At 35.2% G+C, this 27,794-nt stretch overlaps 1 protein-coding gene across 2 annotated transcripts in view; it reads right to left on the bottom strand.

Moving 5' to 3' along the window:
• The window catches only part of GRID2 (glutamate ionotropic receptor delta type subunit 2), a 1,495,815-nt gene that overhangs the window by 584,773 nt on the left and 883,248 nt on the right, over nucleotides 1-27,794 (bottom strand). For both annotated transcript variants that reach the window (XM_024246001.3, XM_054554182.2), the window contains exon 5: nucleotides 630-683. In XM_024246001.3, the coding sequence (XP_024101769.1) occupies nucleotides 630-683 (54 nt within the window). The remainder of the gene's footprint in view (nucleotides 1-629; nucleotides 684-27,794) is intronic.

Genomic DNA, 27,794 nt, shown 5'->3' with positions numbered 1-27,794 from the left:
GACTGATCTGCTCATTGTTCCTTCCATTTCTGACTGGCAGGTCCTAATGGAACAACTTATTTCACAGGGCTTTTTAGGTTGTAATATATTTTTAATCTTATGTATTATCCTTGCAAAAATCAAAAGACTTTCACAAGAATTTGACAAGTCTAAAGATTTGAAAACAGTTGTACTTCCTTACGAAAAGGGAAAAATCTGTTCTGTGTTTATTCATATTCATATGCTGAACTTTTTAATACTCATGTAAGCAGGGTGGACATAACAGTCCTAGAAACAACATTAAAATATAAATGGAACACAAGCACTCCACTGGGAGGAGTTTACTTTGCTTACAAAGTAGAACTGTACTTTTTATAAAGATGATCTCCTTGAGCAGGCAGTATGAGCCAACAGAAAGAGCTAAAAGAGACTCAGTGAGAAAGACTTTCTCCATTTATTTTATTAATATAAAACCCTGTATCATTTTTAAAAACTCTTCATTCTATTTTTGTTAAACAGCATTCACTCAGTAAGCTGAATGTTTACTTCAAGTTTTGTTTCCACTTAAAAATTCAAGGTCATTGGAAATGCTACAATTATGTATGTGAAAAAAGGACACAGAGTTAAGAATAAGGTTTAGTTGCCTTTACCTCATTTATAATGATCCAGTGACAGTCAAAAGCAACCAAATTCGTCTCCACAACCTAGAATAGAAAACAAATCAGCTATCAGTCAAAATTAATCATGCAAAACAAACCAAACTAAATGAATATACTTTGCAAATGACAAAAAATGAATCGTATGTTAGAAAGGTCTTTGTTACTCAATTGAAGATGGAAAAATTATTAGCAAAACACTGTAGATGCATTTGTATTTGACACATAGATGCATTGTAGACTTGCTAATTATATTTGAAAATATAATTCATCAAAACCTAGAAAACCATGGGTTTCAACAGAAAAAAATACATAAATAAAATATACTGTTTTGTGATTTAACTGAGAGTGGAGAGTGGAGTTAAAATTTCAAATCACATGCCCTACTCGAAATAAACTTTGATGGCTTTTTATCATCTACCTAATAAATATCAAAGTACATAGCTTCTACAATCTGGCTCTAACTTAATATTCTTATCTTTTGCTACTTCTCTGTGTATATGCTTTCTACTGTTTTGACTAAGTAAACTGCTCTGTATTCTCCTGAAAATGTTTGTAACGTGTATTCTAAGGTGATCTGTTCTAAAATTATCTGAAAGTTAAATACCAAAAGTGATAGGCAACATTTTAGCATTAAAGCATGGGTAGGAAATTTTAGTAGATTTTAGATTGCTAATAAGATGAAAAGAAATAAAACATATTTAAAAGGAAGAACAAAAATACACAGGTAGCATTCTTGTTTGACTAACTTCAGATACATTTATTCTAAATGATTCTTGGCTTAGGCCAAAGAAGTAAGCCTCAGATGTGTGCATGCATGTGTGTGTGTGTGTGTGTGTGTGTGTGTGTAGTAGGGGCAGTTTCTATATGAAGGTTTCTACTCTACTAAATCTTATCATACATACTCTAAGACATGTTCTTCTGATTTATGCATGGCATGGGCATATAATAAGTGAGACTATTTTGTAAGAGGTCATTCTGTTGTTTTTAGCAATAATACTCAGCAATTGGGTTTCAAATGAAGATGCTTTCAAATAGCTATCAAGGAGTTGTTGTAGAAGGTGAATTGCACTTTGTTGGCTATTCTTTGTCCTACCGAGAAACACCTGCTAAGAGGTGCATTGCATCACAAAAAATAAAATTGGAAATATATTTGGTAAGTGACTCAATGTTTTTTCAAAGTATGTAATTAGTTGCAGAATCTTTGTTTTTTAACATTTGGTACAAGTTTCATACTATTCCATTATACATCACATTGTTCCCTGTGACTTTATTGAGGTGTAGAGATAGTACATGATCAGAGAATTGAGGATATGTTATCTACTTCTAAGCTTTATTATTATTATCTTTTTTATTTTATTATTATTATACTTTAAGTTTTAGGGTACATGTGCACAATGTGCAGGTTTGTTACATATGTATACATGTGCCATGCTGGTGTGAAGTGAGCAAAGGATTTGAACAGACACTTCTCAAAAGAAGACATTTAGGCAGCCAAAAACACATGAAGAAATGCTCGTCATCACTGGCCATCAGAGAAATGAAAATCAAAACCACAATGAGATACCATCTCACACCAGTTAGAATGGCAATCATTAAAAAGTCAGGAAACAACAGGTGCTGGAGAGGATGTGGAGAAATAGGAACACTTTTACACTCTTGGTGGGACTGTAAACTAGTTCAACCATTGTGGAAGTCAGTGTGGCGATTCCTCAGGGGTCTAGAACTAGAAATACCATTTGACCCAGCCATCCCATTACTGAGTATATACCCAAAGGATTATAAATCATGCTGCTATAAAGACACATGCACATGTATGTTTATTGTGGCACTATTCACAATAGCAAAGACTTGGAACCAACCTAAATGTCCAACAATGATAGACTGGATTAAGAAAATGTGGCACATATACACCATGGAATACTATGCAGCCATAAAAAATGATGAGTTCATGTCCTTTGTAGGGACATGGATGAAACTGGAAACCATCATTCTCAGCAAACTATCGCAAGGACAAAAAAGCAAACACCGCATGTTCTCACTCATAGGTGGGAATTGAACAATGAGAACACTTGGACACAGGAAGGGGAACATCACACTCCGGGGACTATTATTATCATTTTTGAAATATATGTATACTCCACTTATAGGTGAAACTTAATATTTAAAATATAACCTATGGCAGTTTTCAGTTTTAGATTAAAAAAAAACAATCCACTTTATACCAGTAATGGTAATCCTTATTTCAAATTTTCTGATTGTTTTACTTTAAACATCTAAGAGACAAATAATGAATAATTTATTAAAAATAAAAAGTAATAGAAAATACGTGAGACTCCATTAGATTAAAAAGACTTCAAACTAGAAACTAAGATATAAGGAAAGTGGGTTTCTGGGTAAAATAAAGAGAAATATGTTGTACAACGGGGTAAACCACTACTAAAATATGTAAATAGAATTCAGAGAAAAAGAAGTGAATAACAATAGATAGGCAGTATGGATTTAAAATACTTCTGAAGCAATAGTAGTGCAGTGATTCTATTTAGCTTAAGTTATCCTCATTTTAAGCTAAATAATAATCTTCGCTATGTAATCAGATAAAGCAAAATTTAAACTATAAGCACTCTGCATCACCTGTAGAAATTACTAAATGAGAAGTTGTTTTGTGCAACAGCATTTATGGACTAAGTAGAAGGTAAGAGTTATGATGATAACTTATTGGTAATTTATCTAGACCATGAGATTTACCCATGGCTCTTCATCTTAAAGTATGTTAGGCAAAAGCAAGAAATAATATTGAGGCACAAATCTTGTATTTCAGTGAAGAAGAAAGACAAATGTGTTGTCTAAAGCCATGATTCTACTCACTGTACTATCCTCTGTTGCTTAGGGTCAGCAAGGAGATAGTCTCTCCTTCTGGTCTCTGGTTTTATTCATGAGTATTAATATATAAGATATTTTAGCAGCATAAATTTGTTACAAGCAAACATTAGCACATTACTACAGATAAATAAATAAATCATCTATCTTCATGTTCTAAATTGAGTGCTCTTCACCATAGGCAGGTACTAAGTATCTGTGAACCTTCAGTATGAGTCCTGTATGTCTTAATGTGCATTTTCAAGAAAGAGTCTATTTGAATCTCTTTTGGGTCCTCAAGTTAACAGGTCTCCTACCAGTTCTATTGGACCAACTATTCTAAAATCATTAGTCCTCAAATTTAGTCTCCAATTTAGGTTACTAAATGAATTTAAAAATACCCTGCCCTACAAACAAGTGAGTGGATACAAAGTTTATCAGAAAAACTAGACTATATTAATAGCATAATCATTTAAACTCACCTCAATTTTTAAGCAAAGTCAAGGGTTCATGTGGTAGAAACTGCTAGATGATAATCAAAATCCCTTCTCTCCTTCTGCTGGGACACTCAGCTAGACTATATTTCCCATTCTCCACTGCAGGGTAGGATTACAAGGCCATGTGACTGAGTTCTAAGCCAATAGAATGTGAGCAGAGTGATGTATGCCACTTTCAAACCTGACTCATAAAACCTCCCATGTGCTTGTGTCTGCTCTCTGTCCATTCCAGCTTAGTAGGATTGTGACGTCACGCCTAGAGGACCTTGGAAGCCACAGTAGCTCCAGTGCATGGAGCAGACTCCCCTTTCCTACTCTATGCTGTGGTACTGAGCTGACATGAAACAAACCTTTAGTAGTGGAATATTACATTTTGGGTCTACTTGTTAGACTAATTTAGCCCATCTTATCTTTAATACAAAGCACTTTTATTAACTTCAGCTATGCACTTTTTGTAATCTTAATAAATTTTAATAAACATACTCACTAGAGTAACTTTTAATTCTGTGATTTTATAAAGGCATGATTTCAAAATTATGCAATATTTCTTGGCCTTTTCAAAAATATTGAATATTTAGAATCTTTTTTACAAACACATTTTTATCTGGAGAAGAAAAATGAATTATACTAGAATGGTCCTTAAGAATAAAAAGACAGATATGTCTTGTCTTTTTAATTATATATCAATGTATATGCAATATACACAACTAAAATCCATGTATTATTGTGACACCATGTGTTAAAGAAGATTGAAATTTTTTGTAATGTTCTACACAGAAAGTTAATTCTTCTATTTATTATCTGAGAAAATATTCACTAAACAAGGGTTACAATTTCCCTAGGTCTAGGTTAACATCTTCATGCATAACCAGTGGGCTGGCATGAGTTCTCTGAGATTTTGTAATCAAATGTTACCAAAATAAAGCAATGTTAAAAAGTCACTGAATAAAAAGGTAACTGATATCAGTAATGGTAGGAGCATTTAGTAAGGGGAATAAAAAGATAAAATGGAGTTCAATAGCCTAGACCTTGGAAATCCAGTAAGCTTTCTGTTCTCTCACTTAAATGAGTAGTGTATTATACACACACATACACACACACACATAAAATAATGTATAGTAGTATGATATATATATATATTCAGTAAAGCATATATGCACTTATACGCATATCACTTCAAAGTGGTTAAAACTCCAGTAGAAGTAGAATTAAAGGGAATAAAGGAGAAAAAGGAGTGATAATATTATTTATGCTTCTCACATATTACCAAATTGAGCTAATATGGAGTGAGCACTTATGAAAAATAATTTATATAAAAAGAATTTCTGAGCTCTTTGTGTAGATAACAGAAGACAACCATTATAAATCCCAAATCAATTCACCTGATTGTTTTTATAGTTTTAAATAATGTTGATCTCTTTCCACTTGGTAACACTTGCAGCTATATAATGCTGTATCACACTAGTGGCATTACTAACTTGAGGGCTAAATTACTTCTGGATTTTAGAAGTTATTTGAAGACAAGCTAGAATTTTTAAAGCCTTTATATTTACTGCCACAGGAAAATTGTTTTCTTTTCCCACATTCCTTATCTATTTAGCATATCTTCTAAATCTCCTATTTTAGCAGTGAACATATTTGAAATCAATGAAAGGAATTAAGAAATTTGATTGCAATTTTCCTTTTTTCATTTGGAACCTATTTAATATCTAGGCACATCATTGTTATAGTTGTTTGGGCTCATTGTGTGAATTCTTAGAAATATTTTACAAGCTCATAAACACTAGTTGTGCTGTTTAAACAAAAATTTCAAAAAGTTTTCGATTATTATAAATATCGAAGGTATTAAAATAATATTGATTTAAAAAAAACACTATCCAATGAGGACTCTATTTAATAGTATGCTTGGTTATCAAAATAACAGGAAAGATTGAGGTATGACTTTCCCTTGGTAATGCATTTCCTCTCTTCCTCTTATCCTGTAATTCTCTTTTGTCATTATACATGTGCACATTAATAATCTAAAAAGAGCATGACATGTTCATAGAGAGTTGATGCCACTTTGAAATATAGTAATGTAATTATAACAAATGAAACTATCCCACCTCCCAAGAAGCTGAGCTTACTGTAAGGGAATTGAGCAAAAAAGGAAAAAAAAAATCAAGTCCTGTCAGGAAGACAAGCAATGAGTAAGGACAGACCATCTGTCACTGGCAGGAACTTTAGAACTTCTGAATCTTTGGAAAAGCTCGACAATTTATCACTGTGTCTTCCATCATTCATTCTCAAATCTTTAGATGTGCTAAATATAACACAATCCAATGCAAGGAAATCAACAACCCTGCCCGAGCTTGTTTCTCACTAGTAATAAATGTGGAACAGTTCCTACAAGTGCAGGGGACGATTTAATTGACTAAACAATAACAGCAACATGCTGTTTATCACTCAACCTTGTGGCTTAACTAAATTAAGCTTGTTCCTTTTGCAGGATGTACTAAATATTACACATTTATGCAGACAGTTCCAGTGCTTTGTGCACCTGCACCAGCAAAGATATTAGGTGTTTGCTTCCCTATTTCTAGCCCTTCCAAATCATCAGGTGGAGACCCGCAAGGGGCATGCATAGGCAGAGGACACCAGCAGAAATGCTGGAACAAGTGGCTAGAGAAACACTAAAGAGCTTCCCTTCCTGGCTTCTCATCTATAGCAATATTATAGTTTACTTATATCAGCATTTTTGGAACTATATTCTGTAGGACACTAGTTCCACTAAAAGTAATGAGTTTTCCGTAGCTAAGTAGATTTAGAAATATTGGGCTAAGCAAAGTTAAACAGATGCTATTACCACATTATTCTTCAAAGCTTTAAACAGGTTAACATGAATATAGAAATATAATTAACATAAAAATTATATTAATATATACTATTTCACTGATTGATATTATGGAACATATAGCTTTGTACTTGTGAGTGCAATCTCTGAAGTCAGATTTAGTACCTTTATTTTCTGAGTGTGACTTTGAACAAATTATAAACCTGTTTCCTTTTTTGTCAGTAAGAATAATGATAGTGCCCACATAATAGAATCAGAATGAACATTAAATGAGATAATGGTATATGGTAAACTGTCAGTAAATATCAGCTCCTCGCATTTCAGTTCATGTGCCTTATTGATCTCTAGGAGAAGATATTTGGATTATAGAATATTTCAGATGGATTTGACCACAGAAACCATTTTTTTTCCACTGCAAGTCTCATGGGATTAGTACGGTTTGGAACATGTAGACTATAATCAATGTTAATTTAGCCACACATTTCTAAAGGTTCTAAAATTTTACTGAAATACCAGAAGGAATTTTGTCATTTTAAATTGCAATCCCACAATAAACCTACAGAGAGCATGACAGAGGAAAATATTTCCAGAAAACAAAAATGAAAGATAACTTACTGTATTTTATATAAGATACAAATGTATATGTAATGTTTTTGACCAAATGGTGATACCTGTTCTTCTTTCCTTTTAATTATTTTTATCCCTATTTAAAAACAAAATAGACAAAATAAAACCACAATGTTCTCTCCAACAAAACGGAGTATGTAGTATATAAAGTTTATAGTGTATAATATATTTTTAGCAAGGGCTTTGTGGATTTACAGTTCAAACTATATCCAGTTGCCTGAGTGTTGCATATGGCCAAAGTGCACTACTATAGAGTTCTGCTAAAACTAAACAAACACACACCAACCAAAAAAATGCAATTATTATAAATACTATGTCTGAAACACAGTGGCCATAGAAAACTCCAACCTTCTCAAGGTACAGTAAACATGTACATGACCTAGTTTTGTTTTCTTCACTTGTTTTCTTTAGCTGGTTATTGTTGCTGTTTTTCTCATTAAAGAACTGAAGCCAAGACATAGGGAGACTGGAGTATTGTCTGTTTAGATACCATTTTTAAATCCCAAGAATATCCAGCAGATGGCATTAGTAATCCCTCACGCCAACACTGGGCAGCATGGGGATATTCTGAAAGGACTGTCTTGTTTGCATTTCCCCTTGAGCTCAGCATGGATCCTCAACTGTCTTCTGTTCTTATCCAAGCAGCCACTATCTGCCATTCCACTCTGCTTTTTTGCTTTAGAATCTCTGCTCTGATCTTCCAGCTGGAAGACCACAAATACACTTTCATCCAAATCCTCTTGCCATTACTGCCAAAGTTATTTCATAAACGGATATGCTAGATTTATTGTTACTGCTGTGCAGTGGGGTCTTCCCACACCCCGTGGGAGATGAAAATATGCCACCACTGAGACTTAGCCAACACTGTGCTACCTGCTCTGCTTCTTAATGTGTAATGCAAGAAATAGACTGCATTCATCATGTGGCATAGACCAACTTTCCTGTGTTCTATATTATTGAACAAAGATTGAACAGTGATTAAAAGTAAATTCATGATTTCAGTATTTTACCTCATGAGAATAAAGATTTAAAAATTATTGCCGGTGTCAGAAACCACTGTGTTACTGTCTTTAATTCTTTGTGAGTTTCTGCTGGCATTGGGGTTTTTTTGGATGTTTGCTGTGGTGATTTCAGGTGCATTATGCCAAAACATTAGGAAAAGCAGTGTTTGTTGAAGGAGCGCTCATCCCTTGCCTATTTTACCGTATGCTAATATGTTAACTTTTGGCACCATCAGGAAATTACACTAAAATATTTATTTTCTTGTAGCTATTATTTTTTTAATAGCTAAATGACCCTTGGCAGAGTAAATTAATTCTTAAGTATGACAGGCAAACAAATGAATATGAGTTCTTAGTTGGATTTTGATCAACGCTTAAAATAATTTGGGGGTAAATTGGCACTTAATTGCTAGGATTTATGAACTAAGGCTTTCTTGCTATCTTGAAGCCAATAAAGAAAAAATAAAGTTCCTCAAGTCTATTGATCACGTCTAAATGCAATATATGAGCTCTACACAGCTGTGGACTTTCATGCTTTGCTTTGTTCCTTTTGATCTCTTCTCAGTTTCTCTCTTTGACAAAGTGTTTCTCATAACTCAAATTGTGAACAAAATGTCAAACCCTTCCCATTCTACCTCCCTAACCCCAAGCAGTATTATCCCAACCCTTATGCTTGCCTGACACTCTGAGCCAACCTCTATCCCAGCCTTAATGAAATCGTAGTTAGCTATGTAAGTGGCTGTGAGGGCCATGTTGTACATATTTTATATAACCCCTTAGTCCCTCTGGTTCAGCTGTAATGGCTTTCCTGCTGGTCCTCTAGTATAGTTCAGCCTTTGTCTTTATGTTGCCTCCTGGATTGCTCTTCCATTAGAGACACACAGATAGCCCCCTCCTTCATTTCATTTAGGTCTCTGCATGTGACTTCATCAGGCATGACTTCTATGATCATCCATTCAAGAGTCTCTGTTACTTTTGTCCTATACTTTAGAGCATTTATCCCACCTGAGACAAATAAACACACACACGGTCACTTATTTACCATCTCTTTCTGTTCTGTAGAATAAGCTTCATGGTAGTAAGGACTTCATTTTGGTCACTGGTCTATCCCTTTACAGTGAGTGACACATAGTAGGGTTTCAATAAAATGGATTGCTAGGAACGGGTCAGATTTTTTTTCCTAAATGTTGCTTGTGGAAATAAGAGAACCATATAGCCCTAACTCGTCCTTATACATCTGTGGAGATCCATACCTCACCTAGGACTAAACTATTTGATAAGCTCATATAAAAAGGAAGTCATTAGAAAAAATTTTAATTAAAAAATTAAATCAGAAAATAAATCAATTTACATTTTCTCAAGTGAGAAGATCTTAACTATTTACATAGTAATTAAGTATAGAAATATTAAATTCAAGATCTGCAAAGCCAAATACTTCAGGACTTGGAGACTATCTGATACTAGAAAAATAAAATGAAAGTTGAGTAAATGGGCTTGAATTCAAATGCTGGGCCTCCTTAACTGTAACAAGGTATGTTACATACTCTGAGTCTCAGGTTCCTGATGAGCTGAATGACATTTTCTTCATGGAGGCATAGTGAGGATTAAATGGCTAAATGTATCTAAAGCATCTGGAACATCACATGTGTTCAAAAATCATTCAAGTTACTGTAATACTTTTGACAGTACTCATAAATGGTCATGTTTGACAACATTTATTCTGTCCAGTAAATGCTTATTGAATGCTATTTACAGTATGTCAATAATAATAATAGTATAAGCTAATATTTGTTGAGTGCTTACTATGTATGACACTATGTGTTTTTATATACACACACACACATACATAAATAATAACTCATTTAATTATCACAACATCCTTATCATGCAGGCACTACAACTATGTGCATTTTAAATACGAAGAAACTGAGAAACAAAAAGTTAAAGTAACTCACCCAAATCATAAAGTGAAACAGGAGTGGATGCGAGAGTTAATAATAAAGACATGTTCTACAAAATTTTCTCATAGCCCTCTGCTTCTAAGTTGCAGAACCTGTTATGTAGTTTTCAAAATTAGAATAATTACAGTTAAACTGAATGTTGCAGAACATTCTGTGGGATACACTAGACTTTTGTTTATTTATACTCCACTGTGTTAACTTACGTGCATCCATTGTATAACTGATAAAGAGACTAAACCATAGAAGACTTTGAAAAATAAAGGTCCATGACTATTATAGTACATGACTATTTGCCTTAAAGTGGTATAAGAAAATGTGCTTTTCCTTTAGTAAGACTTACTTTCCATATTCTTTTCAGAATGAGAGCAATTTGCTACACTGGTTAACTGATTAAACATTTCTTTTTTTTTTTTTTTTTTATTTTTTTCTTTTATTATTATTATTATACTTTAGGTTTTATGGTACATGTGCGCAATCTGCAGGTAAGTTACATATGTATACATGTGGCATGCTGGTGCGCTGCACCCACCAACTCGTCATCTAGCATTAGGTATATCTCCCAATGCTATCGCTCCCCCCTCCCCCCACCCCATTTCATGTACACACACACATACACTCACATACACATGTATATTCCTGATGTTTAACCAGAGAAGTATTTGCACCTGACCCTTAACCAGAGAAACAGTTATCTGTTACTGTTCTTTCATCACAGCAAAACTTCCCATTGCCACCAGAGGAGGAAAACAAAAAACCTTCTAGAGGAGAAATCAGACAATGATTCTTAGATACTGTGCCAATAAAGCAACATGGCAATGAAGCATCTAGTTTCTGTAGTTAGACAGTTAATTAGTCTACTACTGTTCTTACACTAATGAAAGTCTTTGTGTAGCTTGGTAGTATACTGGTATAAGTAGCTCATCGTTGATGAAGCGACTATGGAGGCTAATTATTTCTCATTACAAAACATTCCTAGTTCAATATTTGTGTTATCCTTGGACTTTTCCAGTATTACACGGGGATTTTGCTTTCTAGAATTTTAAGAGTGGCATAAAATGTTGATGATTCTACTAGAATTAAAAGACTTCACAGGAAAACAAAAATCAAAAGGTTTTATTGTTTTTCTATGCAAAGTATCCAAAAGAAAATGCAGGGAAATGCAAAAGGTGAATTTCCATGTCCATCTTCCTAAGCTACTTGTGTTCTCAAAGTAAGCTCAGGAGGTATAGTCTTTGAAATTTTTACTGAATCAGAACAGGACCTTGGAGTCTTCTGGGGTTTCTAAAATTTATTTCATAGTTTCTTCCATAAAAAGGCAGCTTTGTGGCCTACTGTAAAAAATGTTTTCAAATGGTGTTGGGCTTGACAGCATGGAAACTTTCCAGAATTCCAAGCAATTGACTTCCCTGCCTGTGTTATTTCACTAGGATGAAGTATAAACTACCTTTTCTTACCATTGAAAAATTACCTTATGGTGTTCGAACTGTGTTTAGTAACAAAAAGTCAGTTGAAACTGAGGTACCAGATGCCAACTGCTCAAACAAAATGTCACTTGCAGAGCAGAATTATAGAATTCGACAAAGGAACCCATTTATGATCACATAAAGCAAGAACATTCAAAGTCATCTGCTATATTTTAGTGATCATAACCTTTCTTAAAAATTTTACATGTATGCTTATCTGTCAGTGTTTATGATTGCATACTTCCTATAAAACAATTAGAGTTACTCTGAATGCCATTTATATGTCTTAGAATTCACTGTTCTACCTTTCCTAGAAATGGAACACACAACTGGGTGCTTTGGTGTTATTGCAAATTCATGGCTTCTAACCCCTAGTTAAAGCTGACCCTCATTCTTTTTCTGTATATAGTCAGTTCTGCTCTGCTTCCATTCTCAAGGCAGTGACAATTCAACCTTCCAGTGTATTGACATGTCCCACCTCAAGGGCTGTGTCTCATCTTCTCTGCCTGATGACTTTGTCCAGCTTATTTGGCCATACACAAATATAACCTGGAATATGGCATATGTTAGAATTACTGGAGATCAACTCTCAAACAGTGGGGCTGGAAGTAAGTACATAAATGTTTCAGTCTCTCCATTCTCCACTGGGTGATTCTGAGATATATTCCAAACACGCTTTCTCAGATGGTTCTCCACAGGATTGAGACCTATTTGCCCACAATTGTAACCCTTTCTTGTTAACACATGCTTGACTGGCTTTTCTCCTTACCCTCTCTCATGTTCACCACTTCCTCACTTGTGCTTCCTGGGAACACCTCCTTAATAAGCCATCTGCATTCAACTCTTTGTCTCAGTATCTGTACCAGTAAGTCAAACTGAGTCAGCCTTCCTATACAAATTACACAACTTGTTACGTGAGGGGAGTAGTCCTATAGTTAAAATGAAGATACTTGTAAGAAGTAGAACATACGTTCCAACTATCCTATACATAAAAAAATTAGAACAAAATTCTTGAGAAATTAAAATTATCCACAATCTGTCCATAGGAATTGTCTTTTTGTAATATACCCTTAAGCCACTCTCATAATTCTAAAAAGCTGTGTACAATGTATTTGAGGATTGTTTACATCAATGGTGCTCAATTTTAGCATACATTATAATCACACCTGGAGGGCTTTTTAAACACAGATTGCTGGGCCTACCCCAATAGTTTCTGATCTAGAAGATCTGTCATGGGGTATGAAAATTTTAATTTCTAACAAGTTCTTAGTTGATGCAATATTGTAGGTTCAGCGAATGATTTTGAGATCCACTGTTTTATGAAGAGTCCTGGTCAGGGACTGAATGAATTTGAGTCTATATTATTCAACTAATAAACAAAGCCATTCTGCCTTGTTGAGCACCTGAAAAATGTACCAGACACATTGCTAGGTACTGGAGTTGTTTCAACAAGCAAGACAGAGTTTGTCCTGTTTTAAATGAGCTTTCAGACTGGCTACACTGGATACTTATTAGGATTATGAAAAGTATGCCAATACCTGCCAGTCCATACATAATAGTCCAGCAGAAATAACTGAAGACATGCATCTTTCCATAGAAGGAAAGACAAAAGCCTTGTTTTAGAAAAAATACTATATTTTCAAGCCTATTGTAAAGAGAAAATAGCTTATCTGAAAAAAACTCCTTAAAACACACTAAAGTGTTATATTTATACCTCAATCATTGCTACACAAATTATAGCTTTGCACAAATTAGTTTGATGACACATATTTTCTATTTGGGGTGATGTTATTTACAAGAATTAAGTTTTCAGGGTTTGTAAACATAAACTTTTTTTTTCCACTACCATGTTTTGTTTTTCTTTTATCATCTCAAGTGACAAGACCAGCCTTGAGTATAGACAAGCAATTATATCCTGAAATACATCATTGGATTCCACTGCTTTTTATTTCTTACATTCCATTCCAGGTTCAAGAGTAGGAATGAGTTCCGCTAAACTGTTAAATAAATGACTTGTCAAAGCTTGCTTCAACTAACTCCAGGCAGATAAGGAGAAAAAAATCTTGAAGATTACTGTATGTATTTCTGCCATTTAGTCAGTTTTTATTTTGAGAATCAATCTATTAGGAACTACAGAATGGGACTAAGGTGTGTTTCTGTCACTAGAGCTGAGGCCATAAATGCTGTGAGGTACAATTGTGGCCTATAATTCAGGGGGTATCCTGGAGATGTATGCCAAGACTTTCTTCGTCTATTTTAAAGAAGCACATACCCGTTTTGAATCTCCTATATATATCGTAGTTTACTGAAATAATTATCAGTGTTTCACAGTTAGCATACATCTCTATTTAGCACAATTTCACAGTTTACTCATGTCAGAATACAAAAGGAAAAGAGCAAATAAGGATATATTAGTCCATACTCATGCTGCTCTAAGGACATACCTGAGGCTGGGTAATTTACAAAGGAAAGAGGTTTAATTGAATCACAGTTCAGCATGGCTGGGGAGGCCTCAGGAAACTTACAATCACAGCAGAAGGGGAAGCAAACACGTCCTTCTTCACATGGTGGCAGGAAGAAGTGCAGAGCAAAAGGGGGAAAAGCCCCTATAAAACCATCAGATCTCGTGAGAACTCACTATCATGAGAACAGCAGCATGGGGGTAACTGACCCCATGATTCAATTACCTCCCACCGGGTCTCTCCCACGACACGTGGGGATTATGGGAACTACAATTCAAGAAGAGATTTGGGTGGGGACACAGCCAAACCATATCAAATGATCTATTTGATAATGATCCCTTGGTCTCCTTCAGACCCAAGGAGATGGGCTGACAACTGTAATTCTGAGAGCCACTTGTATTCCTCTACAGAAACAGCCATTAAGCAGGCTGGCTGACTGGCTTTAAAAGCCTTCCTTCCAAGATGAGTTGATGATAGAATTATTAGAAGAGAGTCTTTAAGAATATTCTGGTAGCACTAATTCTTGTGCTAATTAAGGACAAGGACATACTTGAAGTAAATATTCTGTGGTTTTGATCACCACAATTGTTGAAATGATGTGATCTTTTTGTTGTTGTTTTGCTTTTCATTTCTTTTGTAGACCCACTGGTGTAACACATTTTAAAAATATATGCATCCCACTACAGAGCAAATGATTATTATCTCATGAAATAAGGCAGGCAATACCTTAGTTCAGTAGGCTTGTTCTTATGGACACATTTCACCCTGATTTGCAGTATGACAGTGTGGTTAGCTCAGGATAATTTTAAAATCAACAGAAATCTCCTTTTTTTTTTTTTGAGATGGAGTTTTGCTCTTGTTGCCCAGGCTGGAGTGCAATGGCACAATCTTGGCTCACTGCAACCTCTGCCTCCCAGGTTCAAGCAATTCTCCTGCCTCAGCCTCCCGAGTAGCTGGGATTACAGGCACCTGCCACCATGCTGGCTATTTTTTGTATTTTTAGTAGTGATGGGTTTTGCCTTTCGGCATGTTGGCCAGGCTGGTCTTGAACTCCTGACCTTAGGTAATGCACCCACCTCGGCCTTCCAAAGTGCTGGGATTACAGGCGTGAGCCACAGTGCCTGGCCTGAAATCTCCTTTCTTAAGACCTACCCATCCCTTGCTTTTAGGAATAAAATCTTGTATCTTACACTATAAGTTGTAAACTATTCACTGAAGTGTTTATCATTCAAGTTTCTAATGTAAGGATTTAAGAGAAAAATGTATTTGTTAGAGAAGGCTATCTATTTTCCTAAAAATAGAATATTGGCCTATCATACGGCTTCATTTTTCAAGTTCTTTAGGTGAGGTGTGAAATTATTTTAAATGGAATGATTTCAGTTGCTGGTTGCCTCATTTTGTTAAAAAAGCAAAGTGTTAGTAAGGTTATGGATTCAGTTCCTCTCTAGGTAAATTACTGTTCCTGTCTTCTAGAATAATGGTTATGTCTGTAAGGGGACTATAAGACATTAGCCCCAGTGAAAATAAAATGGAACATTATCCAGTCACCATCAAGTCTTCAAATGTAGAATATAAAGGGCAGAATATTGTTGTTATAAAGAGATATTGTGAAGGTGTAAAAAGAAAAATGAATGGTCATATAGAAATAGATAGAAGATATTATGGGTATAATGAGCAAGCAATTTATGGTTGGCATTTTCCAGAACATAGTGCAGAGATAAAATTTTCTTGAAATGTTTTTGATAAATAAAATATGCTTAAAATGAATTTTGAGTAAATTAAAAGCAGCGATTGATACTGTTATGAAGATAGTTACATATTACTTCACAATAAGAATTGATATGGCCGGGCAGATTGGGCTTGGATAAAAGCAATTTGGGACACATGGGAGAGAATTAGACAAATCTGGGTGTGACAAAAAGAAAAATAAATGTTTATTGCTATTTTCAGTATTATTCCAAAAGTAAGATTGTTTAAGACAATGCTTAGTGATAAAGAAATAAAGATATGTAATAATGGCTCTGTGCACAATTTATAATTTGTATAAAATACATTTAGAGTAAATTTGTTAAAATTCTATTTGTATAAGTGTTGCAAATTAAAAATTACATATAATTTAAAAATCATTTTGTGGGTTCAATTATGTTCAACAAATTAATGTTTCTATTTATAAGGGCCATAAAGAATCTCTCTCAACATTTTAGAAGTTAGGTATGTGAGCAAAGAGGAAGACAGCTTGCTATGGCAGTTCAGATTCTGATATACAGAGTAGTAAGAAGCAGGAAAGCAGCATTTCTTACCAACTGATCCTTTAACATGGTTACATTCTTTCCAGGTATGGTTTTTCATCATACATACTACCAGTACATTATTGCAAAGACTATCTAGAGTTTTGCTATTTTTTCTGCTAAAAATGAATAAAAATCTGCATTAAAAATAAAATACATGCTTCTTCATCCTTCTAATTTTATTAAATTTTATTTTGCATGTATACTATTAAAAATGCATAATCAACTTTATCTGAAATTTTCAATACTTGCAATTATGCCAGATCATTCTCAGAACTAATAAAATTTCTAAGATAAATTAAGATTAATTTCTAAATATTCTTCAAATATTTTGTAGATTATCTACTGTAAGCCATAGAAATCACAAATAATTTTCAAAAATTCTAAGTCATATTTATATTATATTGAAAATTATACCTTAACTTTCTTTTACTTAAACTTGCTTTATGAATAAAGGTCTTTGCAAATCTAATGAAAAGAATTATGTCAAAGACCCAAAACATCCAATATGAATTATGATTCAAACAGCAACACAAAAGAAAAATAATTAGTTAAAGGATGATCTAGCTCTAAAGCTAGGAAATAGCATAGGTCATATTGCTAAATTGTGTATTTTCTCTCTGTCCTAATAAAAGTTTACACTGTTCAGAAATCCTTATCTTTAGCTTTGAATATGACTTTAAGAAACTTAAAAAGGAAACATTTCAAATGGAAAAAATGTTATTGAGAGCCAAGAAAAGGACATTTTTAGGGTTGAGAGTTGGATATGATTTGGAATCTGAAACACCTCAAATATTTGCTGTTTGAAATTCAAACTATAATTGAAATTGTCAGGTGGTTCACCAAAATGTCAAGGGTTATCCAATCTGCCAAATTTCTGAATGAAGTTGAAAAGACAGTAAATCTTGGATAAAGAATAAGATTTTCCTGCAGAGCTGAATTAAGTCCTCTTTATTAAGTCAATGGCTATATCAATTTATAGAAATCAATAGTGGCTTTTGATATGTAGTTTAATAAAATATAGAAATCTATATTAAATTCCAGAAATATCAAGGTTATAAACAAGAAGTCTATATAAAGACAATACAGTTTGTTGTTTCTTTTTATTTTAATAAAAACAAAAGTTAGTTCCCTGTCTTGAAACATTTTATTTTAATTTAGGTAACAAATTATGACATAAATATAAAGAATGAAACCAGTAGGCATTCTAAACTATGCCAATTTAAAATATAATATAAAAAATAAAAGTAAAGTCAATGTGACAAGTTTGAACTTCAGTAGTTGTAAATATGCTCATCCAAAGAGGGCAACAGAAATTAAAACCACCAATACTGGTGTCATTCTCAGAGTTCAAAGGGAAAAAGTTACCACTAGATGAGGAGGTAAGGACTTTGATCTATTGCAGGCTTTTTATACACACATTTGGAGCAGAAACAAAAAAATCTTACTCTGAAGTTTGTTTTTTTTTTAAAGATGAGATTTGTGTGTGTGTGTGTGTGTGTGTGTGTGTGGTGTGGTGGTGGTGTTGTTGTTTAGTACCACACAAAACTATCTGTATATTCCTTAGCTCCATATTCCCTCTGTAAGGTACAGGTGGTAAAGCAATTTGGAATCAATGGATATGTGGATACTTCAGTATGGTGCTGAACAAAAAATTAATATGATTGAGTGAAAGTACACATTGAATTATCAGTCAGATCCTCCCTGGAACTAGAAAAAAATGTTTAGATGGCTATTGCTATGATCTGAATGTTTGTATCCCTCCAAAATTCCTGTGTTGAAACCTAGTCATGAAGGTGCTGGTATTAGAAGATGGGCCCTCTGGGAAGTGATTAGGTCATGTAAGCAGAACCCTCATGAATAGGATTAGTGAATTTATAAACAAATGTGAAGGATCTGGTTATCAAATTTTGCCCTTCTACCATGTGAGGATGCAGTAAGAAGGCAACAATTTAAAGTAGAAAGGGAGTCCTCATCAGACACGGAATCTGTTGGCAGCTTGATCTTGAACTTCTCAGTCTCCATAATTGCGAGCAATAAATTTACATTGTTTATAAATTACCCATTCTAAAGTATCTTGTTATAGCAGCCCAAACTGACTAACACAGAATTTGGTACCCAAAACTGGGGTGCTGCTATAACAAATAACTTAAAATGTGGAAGCAGATTTGGAACTGGGTAATGGGCAGAACCTGGGAGAATCTGAAGGTACACATGCTAGAAAAAGCTATGAATTTACCATAAAATGGGGTTCTTTTGAGGGCTCTGAAGAAGAGAACTGTAGAGAAGGCCTCAATCTTTTTAGACATTACCCAAATGGTTGTGATCAGAATATTGATTGAAATGTGTATGATAAAAGTCATTCTGATGAGGTCTCAGATAGAAATGAGAAACATGTCATTGGAAATCTGAGGAAAGGTGATTCTTATTATTAAGTGACAAGGAACTTGACTGAATCGTGTCCCAGGGTTTCGTGGAAGGTGAAACTTACAAGCACTGAAATAGGATATTTGGTGGAAGTACTGAGGATGTAGCATGGCTTCTCTAAATTGCTTATAGTAAAATGTAAGAAGAGAGAAACAAATTAAAGAAAAAATTATAATCAAAATGGAAGCAGAAAAAGATCTGGAAAATTCTCAGCCTGGCAATGTTGTAAATGAAAAACAGAGAACACCAAGGATGTGACCATTCCACTGTTTGTATTTGATAAGATTACTATGGATTGGTGGAAGCCAGGGGCTCTTATTCATCAAGCCAATGGACAGATGAACTTCACAAATGCATCTCAGAGATCATCGGGCCGGCCACTCCCATCATAAGCTTTGGGCCTGCCACTCCCATCATAAGCTTAGAAATCCAGGACCTTGGGAACAGAAAAATTTTAAGTCTCTGCTCTGCCCATTCTGGAACAGCACTCCTTGCCCTGTCTTGCTGTTGCTCATGTGGGCCCAGGTACAGCTTGGGCTGCCTCTCTGCAAGGTACAGATGGTAAACAATGATGGCATCTGCACAGTGCCATCTCCACAGGTGTAGATGCACAGAATTTATGAGCTGTGGAGGCACGGCTGACTCTAGATTTTGAAGGAAGCTCCAGAGAGTCTGAGGACCTAGGCAGTGAACTGCCACAGGAGTGGGGCCACCACAGAGAGATCCCATTAGGGCAATGTCTGGTGAAGCTCTGGGGGTGAGGTCACCCTTGAGATTCCAGAATAGTACAGTCTTCAGCATGCAAGTCTAACCTGTGAGAGCTACAATACTGGTTGCATTCCTCAAACCGTGTGAGAGCTGCAATACTGGTTGCATTCCGCAAACCCTGTGAGAGCTGCAATACTGGTTGCATTCCGCAAATCCATGTGGGCAGGGCTTCCTGGAAACTTGGGGGCCCGATGCTTGACCCAGTGTGCCTGAAAGGCAGGATATCTACTCAAGAATTATTCTCCAGCCTTGAGATTTAACGTTGTTTGCAACATTACATTTTGGACTTGGGACAAGTTACCACTTTTTTTCCTTTCTATTTCTTCTTTTTGGAATGGAAATGTGTTTTCTATGTCTGTCCAATCATTGCATGTTGGAAGCACATAAGTTGTTTTATTTCACAGGCTCACAGCTACAGGCAAATTTGCCTCAGGATAATTCCCATCTTGAGTCACACCCATATCTGATTTCGATGATATTTAGATGAGATTCTGCACTTCAGACTTTTCAGTTAATGCTGGAACAAGTTAAGACTTTGGGTGCTAGGTGCAGTGGTTCACGTTTATAATGCTAGCACTTTGGGAGTCCAAGGCGGGTAAATCACTTGACAAGGTCAGGAGTCGAGACCAGCCTGGCCAACATGGTGAAACCCTGTCTCTACTAAAAATACAAAAATTAGTTGGGTGTGGTGGCACATGCCTATAATCCCAGCTGCTTGGGAGGCTGAGGCAGGAGAATGCTTGAACCCTGAAGGTAGAGGTTGCTGAGAGCCAAGATCACACCACTGCACTCCAGCCTGGGCAAAAGAGTGAGACTCCATCTCAAAAAAGAAAAAAAAAAGACTTTGGAGCTGTTGGTCTGGAAGAAATATATTTTACATGTGAGAAGGACATAAATCCTGGAGGGCCAGGAGTAGAATACTGTGGCTTGAATGTGTTCCCTCAAAATTCTTACATGAAAACCTACTCATCAAAGTGACCATATGAGAAGGTGGGCCTTTTGGGAGGTGATTAGGTCATGAGAGCAGAGCCCTTGTGAAAGGGATTAGTCCCTTATAAAAGAGGTGTGAGGAAGCTGATTATCACCTTTTGCCCTTGCACCATGTGAGGACACAGTGAGAAGGTGCTATCTTTAAAGCAGAGAGGGAGCCCTCACCAGACACCCAGTCTGTTGGTGCCTTGACCTTGGACTTCTTAGCCTCCATAACTGTGAACAATAAACTTATGTTGTTTATAAATTACCCAGTCTATGGTATTTTTGTTATAGCAACCCAAACAAAGACAGTCATATAAATGATAATACTGAATATGAATTTAGTTATAAATGTGTTAAAACTATATTAGAAGTGGGGTAAGAGTAACTTCATGTGAGAGATGACATATGCAACCTAAATTCTCATCTTGCAACTTAGTATATCAATAGATATCAATATCTAGGAAATCAAGAAAAAAGTGTGAAAATTTTATTTAAAATATTTGAAAAATACCAAAAGTGGCTAAAACAAAACAAAACAAAAATTGAAGGTTGCTTCCCTAGAGTGGGAAGAGCATGTAGGGAGATGTGGAGAAGCAATTCCTATATTACATTATTAGTTTTATATGTACAGCACTTTTTTTCTGAGTACACGGGAAATTTTGATAAAAATAAATTTCATTAAAAAATTGGTGTGCAGTTAGAATGGCGATCATTAAAAAGTCAGGAAACAACAGATGCTGGAAAGGATGTGGAGAAATAGGAACGCTTTTACACTATTGGTGGGAGTGTAAACTAGTTCAACCATTGTGGACGTCAGTGTGGCAATTCCTCAAGGATCTAGAACTAGAAATACCATTTGACCCAGCCATCCCATTACTGGGTATATACCCAAGTATATAAATCATGCTACTATAAAGACACATGCATGCGTATGTTTACTGCAGCACTATTCACAGTAGCAAAGACTTGGAACCAACCCAAATGTCCATCATTGATAGACTGGATTAAGAAAATGTGGCACATATACACCATGGAATACTATGCAGCCATAAAAGAAAGGATGAGTTCATGTCCTTTGCAGGGACATGGATGAAGATGGAAACCATCATTCTGAGCAAACTATCACAAGAACAGAAAACCAGACACCGCATGTTCTCACTCATAGGTGGGAATTCAACAATGAGAGCACTTGGACACAGGGTGGGAAACATCACCCACTGGGGCCTGTCATGGGGTGGGGGGGCAGGGGGAGGGATAGCATTAGAATAAATGCCTAATGTAAATGACGAGTTAATGGGTGCAGCAAACCAACATGGCACATGTATACATATGTAACAAATCTGCACGTAGTGCACATATACCCTAGAACTTAAAGTAAAATATAAAAAAAAATTGGTGTGTATTCTTTAATCACATTATCATCAAATATACTATTTTAAAAAAACCTGTAAGAAAACTAAGCAAAATATTTTCTAAGTAATTTTTGTTAAAATTTGTTTAACAATTACATTGAAGTGTCATTAATATCTACAGTTTTAAAGTCCATTTTTTAAGAGATATATAAAGAGATATACAAAGTACCACACTTCATGTTTATATTTCAAATCTTAAATATATCTCTTATAAAGGAAAGCAACATCAGCTTCCCATGTTGCTGACCTTGTCATGTGTATGTAGATTGAAAAATTGATTTGAGTGTCTGTAGTCAATTAAAACTGTGACATCCCATAGAGAATGTTTATTATTTTCTTGCTGATTTTATTATCTTCTTTTGGATCAATGACATTCCCAGGGTAAATAAAAGATCTTAGGGGAACCACTATTTTATCATAGGACATCACTTTGAATTCACAGAAACCAAATGACAAAAACATTTGTTACCACATAGAGGACTGTAACAAGACAGGAAAACAGGGGTGCTATTGAAATTTTGTCTTAAATTCTCCTACCTGTACCTGGGGATTTTGATTCAAACTAAATACAGAGATATAAAAATTCACTGAAGTTAAAGGATAAGTCAATCAAATACATCTTTTCTTCAGACATACTTTACTTACCCTAACTATCTAAAAATATTTTCTTAACACTAACTAATAATCCTTACCATTTTCAAAATGACTATCCTAACCCTGTAGTTATTCAAGTTGAATGAATACTGAATTACTCATGGTAGAACTTGTGTCTTTCAGGCACATTATAGTAACTACAAATAAGTACCTGGGAGAGTGGATATTGTTTTTTTGTTTTTTGTTTTTTTTTTTTTTAGACAGGGTCTCGCTCTGTTGCCCAGGCTGGAGTGCAGAGGTGCAATCTTAGCTGATCACAACCTCTGCCTCTAAGGTTCAAGTGATTCTCCTGCCTCAGCCTCCTGAGTAGCTGGGATTTCAGGCACACACCACCACGCCCAGCTAATTTTTGTATTTTTAGTAGAGATGGGGTTTCACTGTGTTGGCCAGGCTGGTCTCGAACTCCTGACCTCGTGATCCACCCGCTTTGGCCTCCCAAAGTGCTGGGATTACAGGCATGAGCCACTGCACACGGCCAGAGACTTGATATTTTTAAGAACTTGTTCAGCTGTAGGGACTTGAGAAATATATGAAAGAGTACCTGTGAGGTTTTTTTTTTTTTTGAGAAATAATATGGCTAAAGTGAACTAATCCTGTTGGTTGCAGAGGAGAGGAGCAGAATGATCACTTACATGAAGAAAGATAATGCATATACAAAATTAGAGCCAAAAGAAGCAGGCACTTCAAAACCTTGACTGAATGTACATGGACACAGGCAGTAAATACACCACTTAAGTAAAGCTAAGTGGCACTGTTCACCACTCTCCTTTCGTTGTTAAAATGTGTGCCTTCATGCACAGCCAGAGCCAAGCAAAGCCATTCTACATCATTTATTTGGCAACTAAATGTGCTGAGCTGATTTTCCCCAATCTACTGGAACCTGCCTTTCTTGTTCCTGACTAGACATTTCTGTTTAACAGTTTTTCTTATCTGGAATACATTTACTTCTTTCCTTTATCCAAGCTACAAACCATTTTCTTTCAATGAAGATCTGTGTTGAACTTTTACTGGGAAGGCTTCACTTCCTCATCCACAGTTACTGCTCCTTTTCTAATCGCCCTACAGCAAATAATGTGCATCATTCATTTAGGTATTTATTGTATTCCTCTAAGACTTGCTGCTGATTTTTTATATAAGAATTGATATAGTGTAAGGTACAGTGGACACTTAAAAATCAGTTTTGATTTTAAATTTTACCTCCCTCATTTCTTACCTGATGAGTTTGAACAAGTTCTCAGCATCTCTCAAACTATTGTTTCCTTATTTGTAATCTGGGAATCAAGCCAACTTCCCTGAGTGGTTACACGGATTTACTGATATAGTTTATATCTCCTGCTCTATTCAGTGCCTGGCACATGATGGTATGAGAAAAATGTGTGGTCCTTTTCCTTTTCTTTACTTTTAATTCCAGGCCACATTATAAAATCCTGGAGAACAGAATTGCCCTACATTGCCTTGTATCCCGTTCAATGTCTGGCAGTAATTAAGTACCTTGTGGGCACTTACTAAGTAGTTGTTTGAATGAATGTATCAGTTGGGTGCCATGAAGAATCCCTAATGGACCCTCTATTGAGTGCTCTTAGTAGCTACAGGGACTCTTTAGATGTAGTAGAACAAATTCATCACACGTGAAACATCTATTGATTGAGGGTCAGTGCTATCATTTTTGAGGATTGAAGAAAATATGGTTATGTCTTTACAAGGGGATAATAAAATAATTATTTTAAACTCATGACATTCTGTTCAGTATTATCTTCAATTTAATAAGCTTGACAGACATGGATAAAAGGTAAAAAGACTGTCAAACATTTTGTGAAGTTAGAGTTTTTTTTTTAAATTTTACCCAAATGGATCACCTCATTACTTTTTTTTTAATTAGTAAACTGGAAATCAGTGAAAATTGAGATATTATGTGTTTATGTAGTTTTGCCTCAGGCAACTAACATTTAGAAATTTCTAGTTCCTTATATCAGGCACCTGATTTAGTTTATTTTACTCATTTTGATTTAATTCTGCTCAGTTGATGAATAAAAGAACCTGTGAATGCCAGATATTATCCTAAGGCCAGTATAGTCTTTCTCAAACTTTATACTGCATTAGAAACACCTGGGGGGCTTCGCAGACATAAATTGTAGGGTGCCACTCCCAGAACTTCTGATTCAATAGGGCTGGGCTGGTGCCCAAGAATTTGCTTTCTAACACTTTGCCAGGTGATGCTGATTCAGGGAAAACACTCTGAAAACCACTGCACTAGAGAAAAAAAAAGACAAAATCAAGGTTCCTTCTCTAGAGAGGGTTAGAGTTTTTATTAGGCTTTGGCAACAATTCTAAAGTGATAAATTGTTTATAAGGACAGTGATGTCTAGGTGTAGAATCTTGAAGTTTCTGATAATTCAAATATTTGAAGATCCAGATTTGAGCAGCCATGTCTTCAGAACAATCAGGAAACTTGAAAAATATGCCTGTAGGCATGTTTTAAAAGCTATTTTGACTTCTGATAATGTAGCATTATCTTTAAACCACTATTTCTACATAACTGAAGTAGAGAGAAAGTTAAACCTAATATTAATTACGAGTTGCCTATATGACTATTTTTGATCACTCTCTTCTAATTTGATCAGTTATACATTTGAATTGATAATGCAGTCTATTTTAAAGATAATAGAATATAGTTTGCCTAAGTAAGAATCTTTTCACACATAAAAATCACACATTTAGAGTTCTAAATTCATTTTTTTAAGTTAATGGAGTATGTATAGAGGTATAACATCATTAGATATTTTCAGGAAAAAAGCTGTTAAAGTGATCTACACAATGAGTTCAACTAAAAAATAGATTTTGACAATTTAAGAGGAAACTAAATAGGCCTGCATGAGGTAGTTTAAGGAATCTACCATTTAGATTAGATTTGGAGAAGACCATTATCAGATATACTTCATTTTAAACACTAAAAATGTAATTTTTACATTGAAGTTGAAAGGGAACTGGAAGTATTTCAATGCCATTTGAATTCTAATGTGACAGGCCAAATAGAAAGCTTATTTTGGTAAGAAGTTTCTTAAACAGTTGTGAAATTTATTAAATCCTTTTTTTCTAAGCCTACTTCTTGATAATCTCATGGACTACCATATTTTGTAAATATTGGAAATGATTCTATTCTTACAAAGGATTTTTATTAAGATAAACTAGGGTTTGTTACACTATATTTTAAAATCAATTCATTAATTCACCAGCTATTATGAGGAATCTTTATATCTTCAGGTACTAGTCTAGGTGCTGTGTAGAAAACAGAAGTTCAGAGAAATCTAAACTTCAGGCATTGGAGAGGTGAGGAAGCTGCAGAAGATAAGTTGGAAGCTAGTAGAGGCTGGTTCATGAGGGTGCATAATAGAAGTCATCTCCGTAACATAAAAGTGCAAGGTGAAGTAGCAAGTGCTGATGTAGAAGCTACAGCAAGTTATCCAGAAGATCTAGCTAAGATCATTGATGATGGTGGCTACATTAAACCAATTTTCATTTACATTAAAGGAAGATGCCATTGGGACTTTCATAACCAGAAAGTCAATGCCTGGCTTCAAAGTTTCGAAGGACAGGCTGACCATCCTGTTGGGGTTAATATAGCTGATGACTTTAAGTTGAAGCCAGTATTCCTTACCATTCCAAAAATTCTAGGGCCCTTCAGAATTATACTAAATGTATTCTACCTGCACTCTGTAAGTGGGACATTAAAGCCTGGATGACAGCACATCTGTTTACAGCATGGTTTACTAAATATTTAAGTGCACTGTTGAGAACTACTGCTCAGAAAACGAGATTACTTTGAAAATATTACTCTTTATTGACAACACACTTGGTCACCCCAGAGCTCTGATGGAGATGTACGAGGAGATTAATGTTGTTTTCATGCCCGCTAATACAACATCCAGTCTGTAGTCCATAGATCAAGGGGTAATTTTAACTTTTAAGTCTTATCACCCTTAAGAAATACATTTCACATCTATAGCTGCCATAGATAGGTGATTCTTCTGACATATTTGGGCAGAGTAAATTGAAAACTTTCTGGAACAAATTCATCATTCTACATGCCATTAAGAATATTCATGATTCATGAGAGCATGTCAAAATATCAACATGAACAGGAGTTTGGAAGAAGTAAATTTCAGCACTCATGAATGACTTTGAAGGGTTCAACAGTTCAGTGGAGGAAGTAATGGCAGATGTGCTGTAAATAGCAAGGGAATAAGAATTAGAATTGGAGCCTGGAGATGTGACTGGATTCCTGCAATTTCATGATAAAATCTGAATGAATGAAGCATTGAATCTAGTGAATGAGCAATAAAAATGGTTTCTTGAAGTGGAGTCTACTCCTGGTGAAGATGCTGGGAACATTGTTAAAATGACAAAAAATAATTTAGAATATTCCATCAATTTAATTGATAAAGCAGCAGCAAGGTTGAGAGGATTGACTCCAATTTTGACAGAAGTTCTTCTCTACTCTGGGTAAAATGCTATCAAATAGCATGGCATGCTACAGAAAACCTTTTGTGAAAGGAAGAGGTGATTGGTATGACAAACTGCACTGTTTTCTTTTAAGAAATTACCACAGTTACCTCAACCTTTAGCAACCACTACCCTGATCAGTCAGCAGTCATCAATATCCTGGCAAGACTCTTCATCAGCAAAAAGATCCTGACTCACTAAAGGCTCAGATAATTGTTGGCATTCTTTAGCAATAAATTATTTCTAATGGACCTATGTACATTGTTTTTCTTTTGACATCATACTATTGCACTTAATATGCTACAGTATAGTACAAACATAACATTTACATGTGCTGAGAAACCAGAAAATTTGTGATTTGCTTTATTACAGTAGTCTGAAACAGAACATGTGATGTCTCCAAAATATGCCTGCATTTGGTGAAAGAAAAAT

The sequence above is a fragment of the Pongo abelii genome, chromosome 3, assembly GCF_028885655.2.
Source record: "Pongo abelii isolate AG06213 chromosome 3, NHGRI_mPonAbe1-v2.0_pri, whole genome shotgun sequence".
Classification (NCBI taxonomy): Eukaryota; Metazoa; Chordata; class Mammalia; order Primates; family Hominidae; genus Pongo; species Pongo abelii.
The sequence above is the reverse complement of the archived record's forward strand: the minus strand, read 5'-3'. Positions and strand labels throughout refer to the sequence as shown.